This window comes from Peromyscus leucopus, chromosome 8b, assembly GCF_004664715.2.
Source record: "Peromyscus leucopus breed LL Stock chromosome 8b, UCI_PerLeu_2.1, whole genome shotgun sequence".
NCBI lineage: Eukaryota > Metazoa > Chordata > Mammalia > Rodentia > Cricetidae > Peromyscus > Peromyscus leucopus.
In genome coordinates, this window is record NC_051086.1 from 50,665,102 (window position 1) to 50,685,923 (window position 20,822).

The 20,822-nt window shown below is 47.3% G+C and overlaps 1 protein-coding gene across 1 annotated transcript; it reads left to right on the forward strand.

The window, feature by feature from the left end:
• The first annotated feature begins 283 nt into the window (after window positions 1-283).
• Window positions 284-17,883, forward strand: Dhrs7c (dehydrogenase/reductase 7C). Its single transcript, XM_028869384.2, has 7 exons — window positions 284-414; window positions 628-787; window positions 10,014-10,126; window positions 11,451-11,661; window positions 14,752-14,844; window positions 16,737-16,892; window positions 17,622-17,883. The coding sequence occupies exons 2-7, from the start codon at window positions 634-636 to the stop codon at window positions 17,828-17,830; spliced, it is 936 nt and encodes a 311-aa protein (XP_028725217.1). The 5' UTR covers window positions 284-414; window positions 628-633; the 3' UTR covers window positions 17,831-17,883.
• Window positions 17,884-20,822: the final 2,939 nt, after the last annotated feature.

Consider the following 20,822-nt stretch of genomic DNA (forward strand, 5'->3'; position numbering starts at 1 on the left):
GGAAGGGAAAGCCAGACGGCTTGGTGTCCACCTAGTCTATGCCACCTGCAAAGTACCCAGTGCAGGAAAGAAAGGCACAGGCATTTGTGCTGACAATCCCAGGGACTGATCCCTGATTCTCAGCCCAAACTAGAGGAAACTCTAATAGTCCCGCCAGCCAGCAAAGCTTTAAAAGTCCTGGCAAGAACTCTGAAATCAGACCCGGCCAACATGTGTCCCTGAATATCAGAACAGACACTATATTTACCCTGAAAAGTCCTTTAGTGCAACTGAGAGCTATAAATAACCATTAGGGCCCCAGCAAGTGGCCTTAACACATGGATTTCCTTCCAAAAATGCAGGCCCATTTTAATTAAATTTGTAATTAGCCTTAGGGAAGGGCAGGCCCCCAGGACTCCTCTAGTGTGAGACACCGTGAGTAATTTCTATTTGTTGAGCTTCTGGGGATCTACACGCTCCTTGCTGATCGGCTGGAAAGAACCTCCCGGGAGCTTGCAGAGCCCAGTTCCCTGGAGAACAGACCCTGGGCTTGGAGGGAATGAGTGCTGGGAGCGTGAACCTCCCCCTGCCCTGAGTGTTGCCATCAGGGCCTCTGCAAAGCCAATCCTTTGTCCTGCTGTCCTGCAGAGCAAGATGGGGATCATGGCTGTCCTGATGCTGCCCCTGCTCCTGCTGGGGATCAGTGGCCTGCTCTTCATTTATCAGGAGGCATCCAGGCTGTGGTCAAAGTCCGCCGTGCAGAACAAAGTGGTCGTCATCACCGATGCCATCTCAGGACTGGGAAAGGGTAAGCTGGCTTCCCCTGGATGTGTGTCCATCTCTGCCCATGAGGGACCTGTGGAGGCAGGATGGTGTGGAGCATACCTGCTGACAGAGAGGAGTCAACCCAATGGGCACTTCTCTTTGGGAGACTGAAGCTTGCTTGCCCTGTGATTGGCAGGGTCGGGATTCCTGGGGCTGCAAACTCCAGGCCCAGTGTTAGGAAAGTGTTGGGTTTGATTGCTTCAGGAGTTTCCAGAAATCTTGAAATGCCAAGCCATTAGTTGGAGCTGCATACTGAATATGAGGCCAGACTAGGATGCTAGATTTCAATCCTGGTTCCAGCAGTTAAGTAGCAGGTGCCTTCACCTATGTGACCTCGATGTTGCATGTGTAGATCAAGGATGATGGCAGTCTCCACTTTGGAATGTGCAAATGAATTTGCACATGGGTGGAACTTGGAACAACAGTGGCCACCACCATTCAAGTGTTGCTAGAGATGGTCATGTTGAATACATTTTCCACAGAGTCCACTCACCTCCTATGTCCCACGTGACTACTGCCTCCCACCATCTCACTTCCTGGTCTTGAAGGCATTTTCATTCACAATCCCTAAGTAAGACAGTCTCCTGGGCCCTCTTACTTGTGGCATTTGTGAGAGGAATATCCTTTTGATTTGGCGGGATTCTATTATTCCTAATGATGGCAGTGTGATCCTGTTACATAAATTAATGACAAATTCTGCTGTTATTTTTGTTGTTTAATCCAGCATAGAACCCACATAACCAACCATCCACTAGCTGCTCAACAGGAGCCAATGGGTCCATGCTGTCCTAAGCATCCCCTTTTCTAGAGTCTCTGGGGGTGTGGGGTGCACTTCCTCCTATGGTGTAGCCACTGGGAGAACTTCTGTGGCCCTGTCTCTGAGGTTTATCCCACAGCCTGCTGCTTGTTCGCCCCCAAAGGTAGCATGTCAACCTGATAACAAGAGGCTGGGTGAGGTCTCAGTGAGTGTGTGCCTTGGGTCAGCCATGGCAGGTGAAGAAGACACTAAGCCTAACACAGCCGATGTGGCCTCTGGAGCAATTGCCAAATAGGCTACCCCAACTCATTGGGATTGGCACTCAAAAGGTGGGGAGACACACAACCCCAAAGCTCAATCTTCCCCAGGACCAGGACACTCTAGTTTGCCCATCAGACCAGACACAAGACCACAGGGTTGTTGGGTAAGTCACGAGAGTGATTCACCTGAAGCTGTTCAGTCATGGGCTGTGGGACACTCTTTCTCCAAGTAGAATGTTTGTCTAGGCGCAGGCCAGGTCCCTGGAGCCTTCTCTGCCACCTGACCTGTGCCATCCTTTCAGGTGGCCCCCGGAGACCTGCCTTCCCACATCCTCAGGTTCTGTGCATGCTCACCACCATCAGCCTGGCCTCCTTCATGCTAATGCCCCCACGCCTACCTCCTCAATGCTTCCCATCTAGTAAACACTCAATAAATGTTTTTAAAAATTTTGTTTTAAATCTGCACTGTCCCCCAACAGACCCATGTTTTGAGTGCTATTTTGGAAGCTGTAGTGTCTTTAAGTCAAGGTCACAGTGGTTCTTAACCTGTGGGTTGCAAACCCTTTGGGGTTCAAATGACCTTTTCAAGAAGTCACCAAAGACCGTTAGAAAATGCAGATATTTTCATTGTGATTTGCAACAGTAGCAAAATTACAGTTACGAAGTAGCAACGAAAATAATTTTGTGTTTGTGGGGAGTCACCACAACATGAGGAATGGTACTAAATGGTCACAGCATTAGGAAGGTTGAGAGCCACCGCCCTAGAAGAGGGGCCTGGCTGGCAGCAGTAGGTCATGAGGTACAGGCTTGGGAAGATTATACCTTCTCAACTCTCCTCCCCCACACAGGCTGTCACCTCCAACTTCCATCAGCACAGACCCAGCTGTTGCCCTGTGCCTTCCTGGCAGAATGGATCCTCTCAAACCTGGACCTAAACAAACCTTTATTCCTATAAATTGCTCCTGACAGGATTTTTTCACAGCCATGAGACAGGCAACAAGTCCATTTAAGGGCCAGCATCTAGAGGTCATTTGATCAGGGAAGGCACCCAGATAAGTATGTTCATGAATATCGGTTTAATTGATCTCCACTTTGGTTCCAATATGGCCAGAGAATGAACTCTGCATAATGCAGTTCTTTGGAGTGTGTCAAGGTTTGCTCTCCAGTGTGGCTGTGGCCTGTCATGCAGTCTGTTCCCAGAGGGCTGGGAAAGAACACTTCTACTGCTATGCTTGGGTAGATGGTCCTGCAAATGTTAGCTACATCTTGTCGTTGAAGATGCTGTTCAGATCGTGTCTTTGGAATGTTCTGTGTTACTAGATGGAACCACTGTTCTCCTTGGGTGAGGTTTGTGTGTTTATTTCAACAGTCCCAGTTATTGTTTTTTAATCTCATTGGGTTATATCACACATAAGTCAGGACCCCGGGAAATACACCACAGGTGTTTGCCAAAGAAAGTGGCCCAAGCAGTCTAGATTCCGATCTCTATTCTCTTGGACTGCATCTCACTGGCTCTTTGTACCTCCCACCTTCCCGACTCTACCCCCAACCCTGCAGAAATGCAAAGCAGAAAGGAATGAAGTCCAAGTATTTGCAAGTAACATGAGACCCTGGGTGTGTGCGACTTTAAATAAATGCCTGCTTTCCGTGTGGTGCTGATGACAGCAGTCCCAGACACCAGCTGCTCCTTTTCAACCTCAAGGCAAGAAAAACCGCTCAAGCACGGAGTAGCTTACACGTAGCCCATACTGTGCCCGGGTACCCTAGAGCCAGGATGAACCCTGTGGGTAGTTATAGACCAGGGAAATCAAGGGAACAGCCTAAATCCAGATATCTAGCCCTCATCCCAAACCATCCCAAGTCAATCAGGTCAACCACTGTGTTACCTTGTACTCACTGGGTCTGCGACAAGAGTGACAATCAGAATACCTAAGCACTGGACTTGGCCTTCAGGGAGAGCTGACCAGACGCTATCCCGGCCTGTGTTATTACAATCCCCAAGACGCCAGTCTTCTTTAAACACTGCTGAAACCTAGCCACCCACAACAACATCTCATAGCCCCTACAGGCCAGCCTTCCTCACTTCACTGTCTCCGGAATCAGAAATCGCTTCACACTCTTTGGCATCTTAGATCTGAGGAAATATGCAAGTAAGTGCCCAGTTTGTGTTTATTAGTTGGAAAGGGCACCGTCGGCATTGAAATGCTTGATGGGAGGCAAATACTGAGCTGAGCTGATAACAAACTAAAGCTGGATGTGGTCACCTGTAATTCTAGCAGGAGGATTAGGAAATTCAAGGTCATCCTCAGCTACACAGTGATTTCTAGACCAGCTTAGGCTCCCTGAGATACTGTCTCAAAAATACATAAATTAAACAAATGAAAAAACCTAAGGGTTGGAGTACAGAGGCACTGCCACAAAATGCTCAGCAGGACAGAAAGAAGAGCTTCAAAGGAATTGGTCCACCGTGACAGGCAGGGCAAGAGAGAAGAGCTAAGTTCCTTTACATCACCGCGGAAGAAGAAGCAAAGACAGGCAGTGAGAGAATGCCACCAATTCCCCCTTCATTCACTCCAAGCCTCCAGCCTGTGCGGTGGTGTCCCCCACATTCAGGATGATTGCCCCCCTCCACCGTCCCGCTCAAAAACCCCCTAGAAGCACGCCTAGAGGTGTGCCTCAGGGCTGGAGAGATGGCTCAGCCATTAAAGGCTAGGCTCACAACCAAAAAATATAAGAGGTGTGCCTCAGTCTCCTAGGTGATTCCAAACCTAGTCAAACTGACAAGAAGACTACCCATCAATCCTGTGATCTCAGCGTTTGGGAGACTGTGGCGGGACAGGAGGATCACTCAGCTGGAAGCCAGCCTGGGCTAAGCAGTGAGGCCCAGTCTCAAAAATGACAAAAACAAAACAAGAACAGAACGAAGAATTTCCAAGTGGGCCTGTTAGTGTGGGCCTGTAAGCCCAACTATGCGGGAGGCTGACGCAGGAGGATTGCAAGTTCAAGATCAACCTGGACAACTTAGTGAGACCTTGCAGATACATCCCACCATTAGGAAAGAGAGTGGGTGAGTGACAGTTAACCCCAGCCTGTCCCCCTCTCAGTGGTGGTGGGGGGGGGGATTGGTGCCGTGGATACATTCTGTATGCTGTGAATGTGTTGCTCTGATTGGTTGATAAATAAAATGTTGATTGGTCAGTAGCCAGGCAGGAAGTATAGGTGGGACAAGCAGAGAAGGGAATCGTGGAAACAGGAAGGCTGGATCAGGAGTTGCCAGCCAGACACAGAGGAAGCGAGATGTAAAAGTGCCGGTAAGCCACAAGCCACATGGCAACTTATAGATTAATAAAAATAGGTTAATTTAAGATGTAAGAACAGATAGCAAGAAGCCTGCCATGGCCATTCAGTTTATAAGTAATATAAGCATCTGTGTGTTTGAGTCTGAGTGGCTGCTGGCCCCGGGCAGGACTGCAGATAACTTCAGCTACAGATTGGTCAAGAGGCAGCCTAATGTGGAGAACAGTTTCTCCCACCTGGACATCAGACTTCTTGAATCATGTCTTCATTCCTCTCCCTGCTTAGCAGTGGTGGGAATGTGGGAAACTCCTTCCAACTCTGTACCCCATTGCTCTGATACAGGGAATTTGGTCATCATGGCTGGCTCACACCCAGCATGCCTGCTTCAGCCATTTACAACCACAGCTGAGCCTTCTCCCTCCAAACCAAGTGACAAAAATTCCATAATTGTCAAGATCACAATTATGAAAGATGAATTTTTAAGTAATGAAACATAAAACACACATAGAACTGCCTCCCTGAGGAGCATCCTGTGCGGATGTTTGGCTCTGTTTCCTTTCTGCTTCTTGGTGAAGCTGACAGCTCAGTCAGTTCTGTGGGAGGGGACCAAGAGTGCCTGGGGACAGATCAATCCCATTCAAATCAGCCCAGACAGGAACCTCTTCCTGCAGCTGGACAGAAAAGAAAGGCCAGGCTGCCTCCTGACTTTCTGATTACAGACATTATGTACATTATAAATTATATACAATACACTTTATACACAATCCTTCCATCACAGCACACCCCCAACAGGCAAGTCAAACAGGACTAATTCATAATCAATGTGTTCAATTTCCTTGATTTCCTTTCCCACCCCGATTCTCCCTGGCCTAAGCTTCTTACTGTTTCTGGCCTTTCTAGGGATAAAGAAACAGAAAAGAGGACATAGAGGAGAGCAAGGGATGTGTTTACCTAAGGGACGCACATTGTAAGATGGCTCCAAGGTACATGGGCAGGGCACTTGGCTGGGGGTCTGGCTCAGTGAGAATGTATTTGCTTGACACATAGGAAGTCTCTGGTTTCAGCCCCAGCACTGGGCCAAGGTGGGCACTAAAGTGTTTTCTTTCTATTATGGGCACCCCTGTGTCCCTCAGAGGCTTCCATTGAAACATTCAGCTGCACCTCTGGGAAGTGGAGCATGTGGACTTCTCCCATGGCTCTCCTTGCCTTGAGCCCTGCCTGGTTTAGGGGTAGGCAACTCCTTAGAGACCAGTCTGGGCTGGGTTCCCAGATACAGAGAACTCTTAGCAAACCATTCAAAGGACCCACAGATGCCTTCTCTCCTGGAGATGATGGGCAGGAAGAACATCCCCATCTTGGCCCATGGGCAAAAGCTTATTGTGTCCTCTACTGAGAAGCCTGCTTCCTAAGCCCTTGTCCTCCTTCCCCTCCTCCTCTTTCTCTTCTTCCTCCTCCTTTGTGTCTTATTTTACGGCAAAAGGAATGAACTTAATAAAGCAGTTATTTCTTTTGAAAGAATGTATCTTGTACTAGCAACTAGCTTTGGAATTTTATATCTATTGTATTTTAGTGCCTCTGAAATTTCCAACTTAATGTCCTGTTACCACCCTGCTTTACATACAAACATATACATTCAAGTTGTAGTGTTGTGTTTGACACACTCTTAAAATAAGGTTTTATTTATGTGTCTGTATGTAGGTATGTGCATGTGAGTACAGATATGCAAGGAGGCCAGAAGAGGGAGTCAGATCCTCCTGAAGCTGGAGTTAGAGCATTTATAAGACCAAAGCAGGTGCTGGGAACTGAACTCGGGTCCTTTGTAAGAGTAATAAGTGCTCTTAACCACTGAGCCATCTCTCTGGCACCTGATAAGCTGCTTCTAAAGCTCTCATATTTTAAACTTACTTTAATATAAATTTCTTTTCATGCCAACAGATTCGTTTTTGTAAAATCAGTTTTAAGGATTTGAAAATAAGTTTTCTAGATGTACTGTAATTGACTTAACCAACCTCCTATTGTATGAGACACTTGCAATTATTTCCAGTGTTTTACTGTTGGCTGTGGTACTGAGATAAGCAATATTACAACTGTGTCTGTGTAGACATTCTTAATGGTTGCTTTAGAAGGAATACCCATAAATGAAATTGATGAATCAAAGTCCTTTGAAGGATACAGTCAAGTTTTTCTTCTAAAACCTGTAGAAGGATACAGTCAAGTTTTTCTTCTAAAACCTGTAGCAATTCATATATATATTAGAGCGAATGTGAGATAAACCCACTGCTCACATCTCGCTAAGACTGTGATCAGTTTTGTCTTTCAATATCTGATGGGTCAAAATTAGTGTGTGGTTTAAATTGCATCTCTTTATCATGTCATGAGTATTGAATCTTAATCTTCTGGTCATTAACTGTGCTTTTTTCTTTTTCCCAGTTGATTCTTCTTATTTGTAAAAGTCCTTTGCATATTGAATAAATAAGTCCTTTGCTGACATATAGGTTGTAAATACTTTTCTTAATTTGTTTGCTCTTTATTTATGTCTTTGCTGTAAAAAAATTTAAGGGTAAAATCTATAAACCAACTCTGATACAATTTGTTTCTTTTGGGCATGATCAGAAGACCTTCCCCAATGTAAGAGAGCAGATTCATCTCTAGCTCTTTTGTGGTTCTCTTTTTACGTTTAACTGTTGTTGTATGTTATAATATGACACATCTAGCTTTTTATCTCCCAAACATGCACACAAATATCATTTTTTAAAGATTCATTTTATTTTAATTATGTGTATGTGTGTGTAGGTGTATATGCATGTGAGTGTAGTGCCCTTGAAGGCCAGAAGAGGGCATCTGATCCCCTGGAGCTAGACTCACAGGTGGTTGTGAACTGGCTGATGGGTTGAGAACTTGGGTCCTCGGCAAGAGTGGTACTCACTGAGCCATCTCATCAGCCCCCTCAAATATTTTTTTTAGGTAATATATTCTTTTCCCACTGGTTCAATATATTAACTTTATCATGTGGGTACTAAATGCTCATCAATACCCGGCTCCATTTTTGTCAATATTTCTTACCTCTGTTGGAATTGTTAACATTTTGTTCTAGTTTTGGCAGCTTTATAGTGTTGCTGTCTAGGCACTTCCTCCAAGAGGGGATAATGCAGTCGGTAGGTGATGGACAAAAGTGTGCAAAGGCTGGACCTCTTACATGCAGGCAAGACAGCTCTTCCTGCCAGCTGCTGCTTCATGAGACTGCCTGAGGGTCCTATTACTGTGAAGAGACACCGTAACCACAGTAACTCCTATAAGAAAACATTTCATCAGGGCTGGCTTACAGTTCAGAGATTTAGTCCAGTGTCATCATCATGGCAGGAAGCATGGTAGCATGCAAGCAGACACTGTGCTGGAGAAGGAGGCAAGAGCTCAACATCCAGATCAGAAGGCATCAAGAAGAAAGAGACACTGGGTCTAGTTAAGCATTTGAAACCTCAAAAGCCCACCCCAAGTGACACACTTCCTCCATCACGGCCACACCTCCTCCTACAAGGCCACGCCTCCTCATAGCGCCACTCCCTGGTGACCAAGCCTTCAAATACATGAGCCTATGGGGGCCATTCCTATTCAAACCGCCACAGAAAGTTAGTACCTCCCATGGCCATAGTAAGAATTAACTGAGCAAACACATAGATGTCTTTCCCAACCATCCTTAGAACAAATGAACTGTCCAAACATGTGTGCTTTCATTGTTTTAAAGTGTCTGGATTATTGTTACCTGTGAATGTTGTATATCTGCCAGCTATTGCCCTAGAGATGGCTCAGTAGGTAAAGGTGCTTGCCACCTAGGATCCATCCCTGGGACCCATATGGTGGAAGGAGATAACAGACTCCCAGAGGTTTCCTCCAATCTCCACAGATGGAATTGGCATGCACATGCCAGTGCACACAAACTTGTCTACCAAATAAATAAATCAATGTTTAAAAACTTAAGGAAAGCCCTGTATTGGAGTAATCAGTAATAAGTTCAGAGTGAAACATAAAGCAAAGTCAACATCTTTTGTCTTTCTTTTTATTTTTGAGATTGTGATTTAATTACATTTCTTCCTTCCCTTTCCTCCCTCCAAACCCTCCCATGTGCCCCTCCCACTCTCTTTCAAATTTATAGCCTCTTTCCATTAATTGTTATTGCAAGCATATAAGTATTTGCATATACATGTATATGGATAAGACCTGTTGAGTTCACCTAATGTTACTTGTGTGCATGTTTTCAGGGCTGACCATTTGGCTCTGGACAAGCAGTTGGTGTGTTCTTCCCTGGGGAGGACCATCTCTCCCGCTCCCAGCTTGGCTGGGTTGCCTGGAGTTCTTTGTGTAGAGTGGCCTGTGAGCAACGAGCCTTGATGAGAGTCTCTCTCCACAGAGACAATATGGAGGGCTGGGTGGTATGTGGTCTAAACAGACATGGTAGCTCTTACCAGTATCTGCAAATTGAGGAGTCCCGAGGGCTGCGGTCTCAAAGGCTAGTGACTCTCTCCATTCAGTATAAGGAATGTCCATCATCAGAACTCCCAGCCAAGCAGAGCCTGCTGCTCCCCACTGTGAGCTTCCCTTCAGGGAAGCAACCAAGCTGAGGCTAGAAACACAACACACCAACAAGCCAGCCTAGCCTAGGGTACCGCTCAGTGCTAGAGCAATCCCTTAACACATGCAAGGTTGGGGTTCAATCCTCAGGACCCCTAAAACATCTAGCCTGTGGAGGGGATCGAATGAAATGACTTCCCCAGGGAAGGACCTCGTGGTGATGGATGAGACATCGGGATTTTTTGACGTCAGGAGTTCCTATGAGGGGAACTGCCTTCTATGGCTCCATTCACACAGCACACCTTGCCTCCCTTCCCTCTTCTCCACAGAGTGTGCTCGCGTGTTCCATGCAGGTGGGGCAAGACTGGTGCTGTGTGGAAAGAACTGGGAGGGGCTGGAGAGCCTCTACGCTACCTTGACCAGTGTGGCTGACCCCAGCAAGGTAAGGTCCTCTCCAGACAGCCTGAGATACCCCGAGCCTCCGTGTTTGTTAAGGAGCAGTTTCTGGGGAAATGGGACAGTGGCTTGGGAGAAATCAGAGTCGATGGCACTGACCCAGATAGAGGCCTGTCTGCCCAACAAAAGGCTCTGGCTTGTTTTGATCACTCATCATGGCAGAACTTGGGCACCGATCCCAGAGTCTATGTGAGTCAGACTCAGAAAAAAAAAAAATGCAGATAGCAAGTGTACCAGCTGCATGTTATGATTACAAATAGCGCTGATGTTCAGACAAGCAACATAAGTGACTGTAGCATCAAAGACATCAAGGAACCCCCCCCCCCAAGCCACCCAGATTACAGGTGTTGCCTTCAACACTCTTTAAGAAGAAAACTCCAGCCCTCGCTCCCAAGCTTGACGTTGCTGCTTGCAAACAGCTCAAAGGAATTCAGAGCTAAACCTGGCACTTGAGGAGGGGAATCGATTAGAACCTCACCGAATGCTACATGGAGAATTTCTTGGGTTATTATTAGGTTTTCAGTAAAAAAAAAAAAAAAGAAAAGAAAAGAAAGAAAGAAAAGGAAAAAGTTGTGTGGGAAATACTGAGTTCTGTTCAGCTTGTCTTTTCAGAACCTCTATTGTGTGAGTGTGTATCTCCCCAAAGAACTCAGAGATCAGTAAATGTTTCCCGGACAGATGTGATCCACAATGGGAGCCTTCTCTTCAAGAGTGTCAGAACTAACATTTGCCCAAAAGTTGCATTGACTCCAGGGTACTGTCAAGCCCCACCCCATCTTTACTTCTCAACCGGTAACATCTTGAAGACAGCAAGTGTCCAGAGCTGAGTAGAGCACCTAGCACATAATAGATGCTTCAAAAGCAGCGCTGAGGGGAATACACCATTTTGATCCAAAACAAGGGGTAGCTGCCCGATGCTGTGCTGAATTTTCTTGTAGCTTATAAAACAAACGGGGAAGCAGCAATTTCCAAGAGGAACCCAGCAAGTGGTTCAAAGTTATGATGCCAGCACCGGAGTCAGTTCACAGCCTCCAAAGGGTCACCCAGTTTGATCAGCTGAGGAGCCCTGGCCACAAGTTCAGACTTCCTACTGCTTATCAGCATTTAATTGCAGACCTGGTCTCCAAAACTAGATTCTCCAGCAATCTCTTTCTTCCCACAATTGTTTTACTCCTCCTTCTTTGTCTTGGTTTGTTTTCCTAGTTAGCCTATGGCTTTGAATTCCCAGCAGGGTAGCTGTTTGATGGAGGGCCCCCAACATCTCCAAGGAAGTTATCCCAAACATGTTGACTTTCTCGTTGCTCTGGCAGACATTCACCCCAAAGTTGGTCCTCTTGGATCTCTCAGACATCAGCTGTGTTCAAGATGTTGCCAAAGAGGTCCTGGACTGCTACGGGTGTGTGGACATCCTCATCAACAACGCCAGCGTGAAAGTGAAAGGACCTGCCCACAAGATTTCCCTGGAGCTCGACAAAAAGATCATGGATGCCAACTACTTCGGACCCATCACCTTCACCAAAGGTCCTGTGAGTCTCATTTTCCTCTGGGTCTGTGGGCCACCGAATGCCGTGGAAAGGCCTATGGTGCCACCAGGTGGCCATCTGGTTCTAGATAGAGTTCTTCAACCCGAGAAAGTTCAGAATTCAAACACTGAGAGCTTTCAGGTCCCCAACTGTAAACATTGGTCACAAAAAGGAAGTGTCTTGCTGGCGTATTCTCACTTCACTGTGAAACTCTGCCCCGATTCACATTCCACTCGGTAGCTCTCTCGTTTGTACCCAATCCACAGTTCCCCCGTGAGTCTGTCTGTCTCTCTGCGCCACTGTCTTCAGCTTTTGCCTAAGTTTTGCTACACAGGCCTTACAGTTGTTCTTCACTAACCGTGAGAGCTGGTCAAAGGTTCTGTCTTCAGAAATGAAGGAGTTGGGACTGGGAGACGGCTCAGGGGGTCAAGAGCTGGTCCAAGGCAAGCATGAGGACCAGATTCCCAGCACAACATAAAAGCTAGGCGTGGTGGCACACGGTTGTAAGCCCAGCTCTGGGCAGGAAAAGGTAAGAGGATCCTGGGAGCTTGCTGTCTAGCCAGTTTAATTGAAATAGCGAGATCCAGGTTCAATGACAGACGCTGTCTCAAAAGGTAAGAACAGTCAAAGAAGACACCCAAAGTCGACCTCTGGCCACTATGTGTGCATGCATGGGGACACGCATACACGCACGCACGCGCACACACGCATGCGGAAAAGAAAGAAATGAAGACTGTTACGGTGCCCAACTATAAAAGATTCAGCATTCTTTTGATCCCTTCACCAAAGCAGGATGTGTATGAATGTGCGTCCCTTTACAGCAGAAGCAGTGGCCCCCAGGGGGACCCGTCTAAGGGCCTAGAAGACCTCCAGATAGAGATTGCTCATAGCGATGTTCAACCTCGGGTCTGCAGTCTGGGTTAGGGAGGAAGATGGTCATGGAAGAGAATCACTAATTGACCTTTCCCCTCCAAAACCTGTACGTGTTTCACAGCAGACAGCATGAACATGGAAAATGTGTCCATGTGGGGACCTGGAGCCCGGGCTGTGGTTGTGGAGGCATGTTCTCGGGTCACTTTCCTCAGCTTGCTCCCGTACTGAGGCCTCCAGGAATGGGACTCTGAGGCAGAGGGAAAGAGGCACCTGAGATAGAAAGTTGACTTTGTGCCACGTCTAAAATGGCACTCCAGAAAGAACACATTTCCAGCCGGCATGGTGGCAGAAGCCTGTATTCCCAGTACTCACGAGGCTGAAGCAGGAGGATTATGAATTTGAAGCCAGGCTGGACCACATCGTGAGATTCTGTCTCAACAAAAAAGAAAAAGAGCAGTTTTCCCCCATCCCCGTCCTTTTTGCCACCCAAGCAGACCAGAAAAGGCATGTCACTTCGCCAACCTCTGGCAGGGCCACTCAGTGACGAAGAGTGAGGAATGAAAGGAAGAGTGTGAGAAAGGCCAGGGCCGGTGTGTTCAGTCAGGGTTCTCTAAGGAGCAGAACTTACAGAATATATGTATATAATATGTATGAGTAGCTTACAGGATGGGGTCTAACTAGTTTAACAATGGCTGTCTACCAACAGAAAGTCCAAGAACCCAGTAGTTGTTCAGTTCACAAGGCTGGATGTCTCAGCTGATCTTCAGTATGTACTGGAATCCCAAAGAAGTAGGCTCTGATGCTAGTGAAGGAATGGACTTGCCAGCCAGAAAGGACAAGCTGACAGAGAGAGAGAGAGAGAGAGAGAGAGAGAGAGAGAGAGAGAGAGAGAGAGAGAGATTGCTTCTTCCGTGTCCTTTATATAAGCTTCCACCAGAAAGTGTGGCCCAGATTAAAGGTGTATCTTCCCACTTCAAAAAATTTAATGATTTTAAGAGGAAAAAAAAAAGCCAGGCGATGGTGGTGCACCCCTTTAATCCTAGCACTCGGGAGGCAAAACCAGGCAGATCTCTGTGAGTTCGAGGCCAGCCTGGTCTACAGAGCAAGATCCAGGACAGGCACCAAAACAACACAGAGAAACCCTGTCTCAAAAAAAAAAAAAAAAGAAAGAAAAGAAAACCCCTCACAGTTGTACCCGGCCCCTCGTGCTTCAGTTAATCCCAGACATCATCCAGTTGACAACCATGAATGGCCACCACAACTGGTTTCTTCTGGGTGGGCCTCCCTGTCAAGTGCTAAGGGACCAGAGTCTGAGGGGAGCTCCGGGCCTCCCTTTGCTCTTCTCTAAGGCAGAGGGGCTGAGCTCCAATTCTGAGCACCCCCTTTCATCCGGACCAGTACTGTTTACTCTCATCTTTCTCCACATTTCCTCATTTTATATTAAATCTGCCTGAGGAAGAAATATTGTCATAGCAGCATATATCTAAACCCTTTCCACTCACAGCCAACAAGAAGCCAGCCACCTAAGAACTAAGCAAGTGCATCTTCCCAGACAGCCCAGAGGACACGTGCTCTTCCCTCTCTTTATTAAAAGATTAACGCCTGCAAAAGAGGAGGAATTAGAGACCCGCTGGAGGCCAGGTGCAGTGGTGCACACCTATAATATCTGCAGTGGGAGGCTCGGGCAGATAGATCACAAGTTCAAAGCCTATCTGAGCCACACAGCAAATTCCAGACCAGCCTTGGCTGTATGCGGCAATCTTGTCTCAAAACAGCAGAAGAGACCTGTTAGGAACAACAAGAAACTGTCTTCTTGAAGTAATAGAAGTGAGAAGAAAACGCCCTCCAAGCTGCATGTAGCGATGACCCAGACTGGAGGAGGAAGTGGAGAAATAGGAAAGAGGAGGAGAAAAGAAGGGAGGGGAGGAAAGGGGAGTAGGAGAGATGGGGGAGAGGGAAGAGGAGAGAGAGGAGAAAGTTCTGTGTCTTAGCTAGTGCATTGGTGGGTCATTTCAAATCACCCAGCAATGAGCCAGCCATCTGGTCTCTCAGAAACACAGGGCCAGTGACTTCCTGGAACCGCTCCATCTCTGTCCCTTGCCCTCTAGAAGGCAAAGAGGTAGCAGAGCCGTGGGTGACAAGGGGTAGAGCTGGGGACCTGCCTCTGCTGCCTGCCTAGCTCAGATTTCTAACTGGGACTCCTTGTCTCTTCCAGTTCTGCTTCCCAACATGATCTCCAGGAGGACAGGCCAGATTGTGTTAGTGAACAACATCCAAGCCAAGTTTGGGATCCCCTTCCGCACAGCCTGTAAGTCACTAAGACAAAATAGGGGTGTCCTTGCTGTGTGTTTGTGTCAGAGCAAGCACCGTTAGGTCTAGACCAGGCAAGGGACCATACGGGATAAGGGGAATCTCATCCAGAGATGAGATGGGTCAGCTGGGATTTCTTTCATGTCCCAGTTCCCTGATTTGGGGATGTTATAGACAAGGTTCCTCTCCTCCCAAAGTGCAGTCCCACAGGTGGAAAGATATGTGCTGCTTCAACATGACACTTCAGGTGAAGGTCACACTCTTACATACATACACACACACATACACACATCCCTAGCTCAAACACCTCTTCCTCTATGAAGTTGTCTCCAAAGACTAGAACTGGGGACAAGAAAGAAGAGAAAAAGAAGAGGATCTGTGAAATAGCAATATCATAGCCAAAGGGGTTTATCTGAGGCATGATCATTGCCACTGAGAATCCCAGGAGATGGGCAGCTCCAAAAGCGAGATGTGCATGGAGGAGACTCCAGGGGTGTGTTCCCAGGAACTATCGGAGAAACTCTGGAAACTTTCTCACCTTTGTTATGTCCCTGTTGTATTTATTTTTTCTGGGTGATATGAACAATGATAGTCCTACCCAGTTCTAGCTTGGTGAATCAAGGAGATTCACTGGCACTACTGACAGGGGATGGATGAGGAGTCACCTTACGGGAGCATGGGTAACTTATAAGTGGTTACATCACTGAAGAAAATGTCTCTGCCCCACCCCCACCAACAATTAGCCACCTATATGTCCTCAGAGAAGGGTGGTACTTCTTGACCTCCCCATCCCCAGACAGACTGTTATTGGCTCTTAAAGATGTGTGTGTGTGTGTGTGTGTGTGTGTGTGTGTGTTTTAAACTTAGCACAATGTTGTAGCATGCATCAAAATTTCTTGCCATCTTTTCCATTGAAAATGGCAAATCCTTCATGGCTTGGATATACCACAAGTTACTTATCTATATCTATTGATGGCTATCTGTTGATACCACTTTGGAATTACGAGTAATGAGTCTATGGGCATGCATGAATAGCTTCTGTTGAGAACATGGCTTCATTTCTCCAGGGTTGCAAACCTAGGGAAGGAATTATATTTAAATGTCTATAAGAAACTCCCTAAGCTGTCTCCAAAGCAGATACACCCCTTCCATTCCCACCAGCATTGCATAAGGGTTCTGAAATCTCCTCCACTCACCAACACTAGTGACGGTCCATCTTGATTGTAGCCCTCTTAGTGGTATGAAGAAGTGGCTTTGGTTAACCGTCCCTATGTTCATGCATATGGAATCAGGTCTCCTATGAGCTCTACTGAGGGTGGGCCCACTGAGTGATGGGGGATAGGAGGCCAGGATTCTAGCCAACGCTTTTCCACCTTTGGCTGAGAACCTAGTGCCATCACATGACCTCTCGGTGACTCTTTTACTCTTCATAAAGTGGGCACAATGGCTCCTCTATCTCTTCATTCGGTGTACAGTGGTCCCTCGGTATCCATGGCAACGGTGGTCCTTAGACACCCTACAAATGGTGTTTGCATCCTCTCGCATACTTTCCATCATCTCTGGATTGCATGAAATACCTAATACAGCTGTGGGGAAGTCGCTGTAGTGTCCTGTTTAGGGAACATGCAGTTATTTTTCTGAGTATTTCAGTTCACGGCTGGGGAACCTGTGGGTCTCGAGGGCTGATTTAAATTAAGGAGACAGCAAGCCATACAATAGGAGCAGAGATCCAGTGAGATAGTGAATAAATTAGTTTAACAGTTTAACCCAGGGAGCTTGCAGGCCCCTTTCGGATCTGAGCTAGGAGGAAGATGTATGTCTGCCCTCTTGTCTACAGTCAAGCCCAGAGAAGCCCTTCCTGTACCCACCTCTGGCTGGTCTTTCTTCCAGATGCAGCCTCCAAGCACGCCATCATGGGTTTCTTCGACTGCCTCCGAGCTGAGGTTGAGGAGTACGATGTTGTGGTCAGCACCGTGAGCCCGACTTTCATCCGTTCCTACCATGTTTATCCTGAGCAAAGAAACTGGGAGTCATCCATTTGTAAATGTAAGAGTTAAAAGAGAGAACCCTAAGTCTGGAGGTAGAGAAACAAAGCCTTTAGGCCTGGGGTACCAGGTAGAGAGCACACCCAAGCTGCACCCAACAGACCCTGGCAGGGCTGAGTGGGACACTCACCCTGTTCAACAGATTTTCCCAGGCCTAACAACCAACACGTGGTCTTCAAGAACCACCCTGCTCCCTCTTTCTGAAGAGGCAGCTCTGAGTGGAGGCTAAGCCTTCCCAGCTAGGACTGCCTGTACCTCAGGCTTGCCTCTGCCACAGCTTAGAGGCAAGCCCTTTATAGAGCTAGGCCCCATTTTCCCTTTTGGAAACAGGGAAGAAGGTTCTAGCCCAATAGCCTGAATACTCTCATGACAGAGATTGCTCCTTACTCAGAGCCCTAGGTCTGCACTGAGACAGCAACATCAACTGGCCTGGAGGTCAGAGCAAAGAGCACCAGAGGCCCTAGGCAAGCACAGCTTCACCACCACACATGGCAGACCCTCCTTCTCCTTAGCACTCAAGCTCGTCCCCATCCCCTCCACTGTGAAGGCACCATGGAGAAAATGTGGCAGTAAACAAAGCTGCAGAGGCTGGAGGGTGAAGTGTCTTTCCCAGGCTTGAGGCCGGAGGATAGCAAGAGTGTCAGGAAACCCTGACTTTAAAGATGCACTCAAGCATCTTCGTAGTGGGGGGATTGGAACCAGCTGCGGCCACCCCAGCCCGTGTTTTCAGTCTTTTGCAGGAAGCTAGCCTACGGCGTGCACCCGGTGGAGGTGGCTGAGGAAGTGATGCGCACGGTGCGGAGGAGGAAGCAAGAGGTGTTCATGGCCAACCCGATCCCCAAGGCCGCCGTGTTCATTCGAACCTTCTTTCCAGAGTTCTTCTTTGCTGTGGTGGCCTGTGGGGTGAAGGAGAAGCTCAGTGTCCCAGAAGAGAATTAACGCGAGAGTGACCGAAGGGGCCACGGAGGGGGAATAAAGGCTCTCCTAGCTAGTGCTGGCTCATCCATTCTCTCCCTCCAGAGAGGTCGCTTACAGGCCACAGGCCAAACACTGCTAGATCCCCTGCGCAAGGCTCTCACCCTCCCACTGAGGGTGGCCATGCCACCCCAGAGCTACAGGGCCCCTGCGTGTCTCCTACACAAAAGCAGGGGCACATTTCCAGAAGCTTCTCTGCTTTATGGGGTGACAACTGAGCAGGAGTGTATGAGCTGTAACCATCAAACCATCAATTTATCTAAGCATGCTATGGCCTCTAGCCTGCCCAGAAACACCCACCACCAACCCCCACCACCCACCCACCACACCCACACCCCCACCACCACCACCACCACCCCACCCACCCACCAACAACAACCCCCACCCCCACACCCCTACACCCCACCACTACTACCACCACCACCCACCACCCCCACCACCACCGCCCCCACCCCGGTCTCCTACAGGGGTATATGCTCAGTCAACCTCCAACAGCCAGACAGCACTGGATAACCCATTAAAGGAGCTTTTCCCAGTCCAACTTCCTATAGGATGAAAATAGCCTCTAATCTCTATCAGCCTGTGCAACAGCCACCAGCCATGTGGGACAAATTGAATTTTAAATTGTATTTAATTGAGAGTAATTTAAATATTAATATTATTTAAGCATGATATTATAAGAACATGACATCATAAAAAGGTCAATCATTGATTTATGTTAACATTTTTATATTATATAAATATATCACATAACTTATATAAATATATAAAGCTAAATTATGCCAATAAGAATGACTAATATTAATATAGTTATTGAGTGTTACTATTTAATATGGTATATTATGTGATATATAAATTATATAATATATTGTGTATATACTTTACAAATAAATATATACTGTGAACACATGTAATAATATGCTTATGCTATACATAATATTACATCATGATATACTTCTTATTAAGCTTGGCTGGAAATTATTACAAGCACACCTCATTAGAAGCACAATTTAGCCCTTCCCCAGTTGGGAGGTAGCCACCAACAGCCTGTTTCTTAAATCCTCAGTGGCTGCTAAGACCCTCCGCTTCAGGCATCGTCTTCCAGACTTTCTCAGAACAAAACCCCGTTCTAAAGCACCACCTCGCTGCTCTGCGTGTGCAGACGGTAAATGATTCTTGGACTCTTGGGAAGTATTGACATATGGTTCTGCACTAATATTGTAACCAGTGACTCAAACCTTCTAATATTTGTAGATGAAAAACCGCAATGCTACTACATTCCCCAAACCTGTCACTCACAAAATTAACATATAAAGCTTTATAGATGCACCTATGTTAATCTTCTCCTAAAAGGTAAAATCATGGGCTAGGGAGATGGCTCAGTGGTTAAGAGCACTTGCTGCTCTTCCAGAGGACAGGGGTTCAATTCCCACCACCCAGATCATGTCTCACAACCATCAGTAACTCCAGTTCCAAGGCACCCAATGCCCTCTTTTGGCCTCTGCAGGCACCAGATACTCAGTGCACACACATACATGCAGACAAAACACTCATACGTGTAAAATAAATAAATCAATCTTTTAAAAAGTAAAAATGTGGGCCATAGAGACAGTTCTGAAGTTAAGAGTGCTTACTGTTCTTGCATGCTCACAGCTGCCTCTAACTCCAGCTCCAGAGGCTCTGACCCCTTTGGCCTCTGAGGGCACCTGCACTCCCATACACCTACCCACATGCACACACACATATCCACATGATAAAATAAATCTTTTTTAAAAAGTTGTCTAGGCTTTCATGGTCACCCAAGAGCCCCCAAAACATGGGATTGCCAAGTCCTCCACAGGAAGCAAAATATGGGGTTCCAATTTAGGAGGATGTCAGCAAGGCAACTCTGTTTTAGTGGGTTTGATTGTCATGGTGGGAAACGTTGTGGGAAGCAGGAGGCAGCATCAGCCATAGCCAGAATATGAGTATGGCACCTTTGGGGCAGGAAGGGTCAGAGCCAGAGCCATGGGCATCTGGTCCTCAGGACTTACTCACTCAGAGCTTGGCCGGAGTCCGCACCTGCTCCCTTCCAGGCTCTGCTTTGCAAAGGTAAGCTCCAGACCAAGAGTGTGTTATTAGGGCAAGAGAGTCTCAACAGACCAGGCTCTGTCACCTGATCAGAAATGTCCATCAAAGTGAGGAGCAGTGAAGGACAGAGAAGAGAGATCTAGCAATGTGGTTATGCTGGGAAGAACAAGGCTTGAGTGACCCCATGTCCACTTAGAATATCAATGTGAGCTTTAGTTTGAACTAAGAGTAAGTAGGGCAGAGGGCCAGAGGTTCGCATAACTGAGCAGTCCTGGTCAAGTGTGTCTGGTTGATCGTTGTCTTAGTTCTGGTTCTGCAGGGGCAGGGGCGGGCGGGCGGGCGGGGGTGGGGGGTGGTTCGAAGTAGCTCTTCTTGCTTAAGGGCACAAGGCAGCTCCCATAAAATGACTGCCCCTGCTTGGGAGTGATCTCATGATACGGTGACTTGTCTATAGGGCTCTACTCTTCCTGGAATCCAGAGTGACTTGCAGATTTGGGCCAATGATGAGAGACCTGTGGATGCCTTCTGAGGTCTGGGCTAGGACCAGACCTATCCCAGATTATGGAAGCTGACTGATTAGTTTAAATCACGCGCCTGTGTCGTCTGTCTTGAAGGGGGATGAGACAGGTTCGGCATCACCAGCTTGTAGGTAGACACTCCTGGAGTGACTAGCATGTCTGCATGCTAAGTTAAGCAGAAGTCTGACCTGGGGTTTTCAGACAAGGGAGGCGGATGTTACATGAAGGCATAGATGCCGAAGCTGGGCATTGGTCCTGCTTAGTTACCTTGCAGGCCCAAGTGAGAAGTCAATAGTTTTAGTAAAAGCTGCTTCTCAGTACCTAGGGTAAGTGGGCACAAGGGCCTGACCTTTGGGGGAGGGGGAGGG

Excerpts from the sequence above, each read along its gene's own strand:
- Dhrs7c (XM_028869384.2), top strand. The coding sequence starts at position 634 with ATGGGGATCATGGCTGTCCTGATGCTGCCCCTGCTCCTGCTGGGGATC. Across the intron at positions 788-10,013 it reads CATCTCAGGACTGGGAAAGG|AGTGTGCTCGCGTGTTCCAT; the intron begins GTAAGCTGGCTT and ends TCTTCTCCACAG. Across the intron at positions 14,845-16,736 it reads GATCCCCTTCCGCACAGCCT|ATGCAGCCTCCAAGCACGCC; the intron begins GTAAGTCACTAA and ends TCTTTCTTCCAG.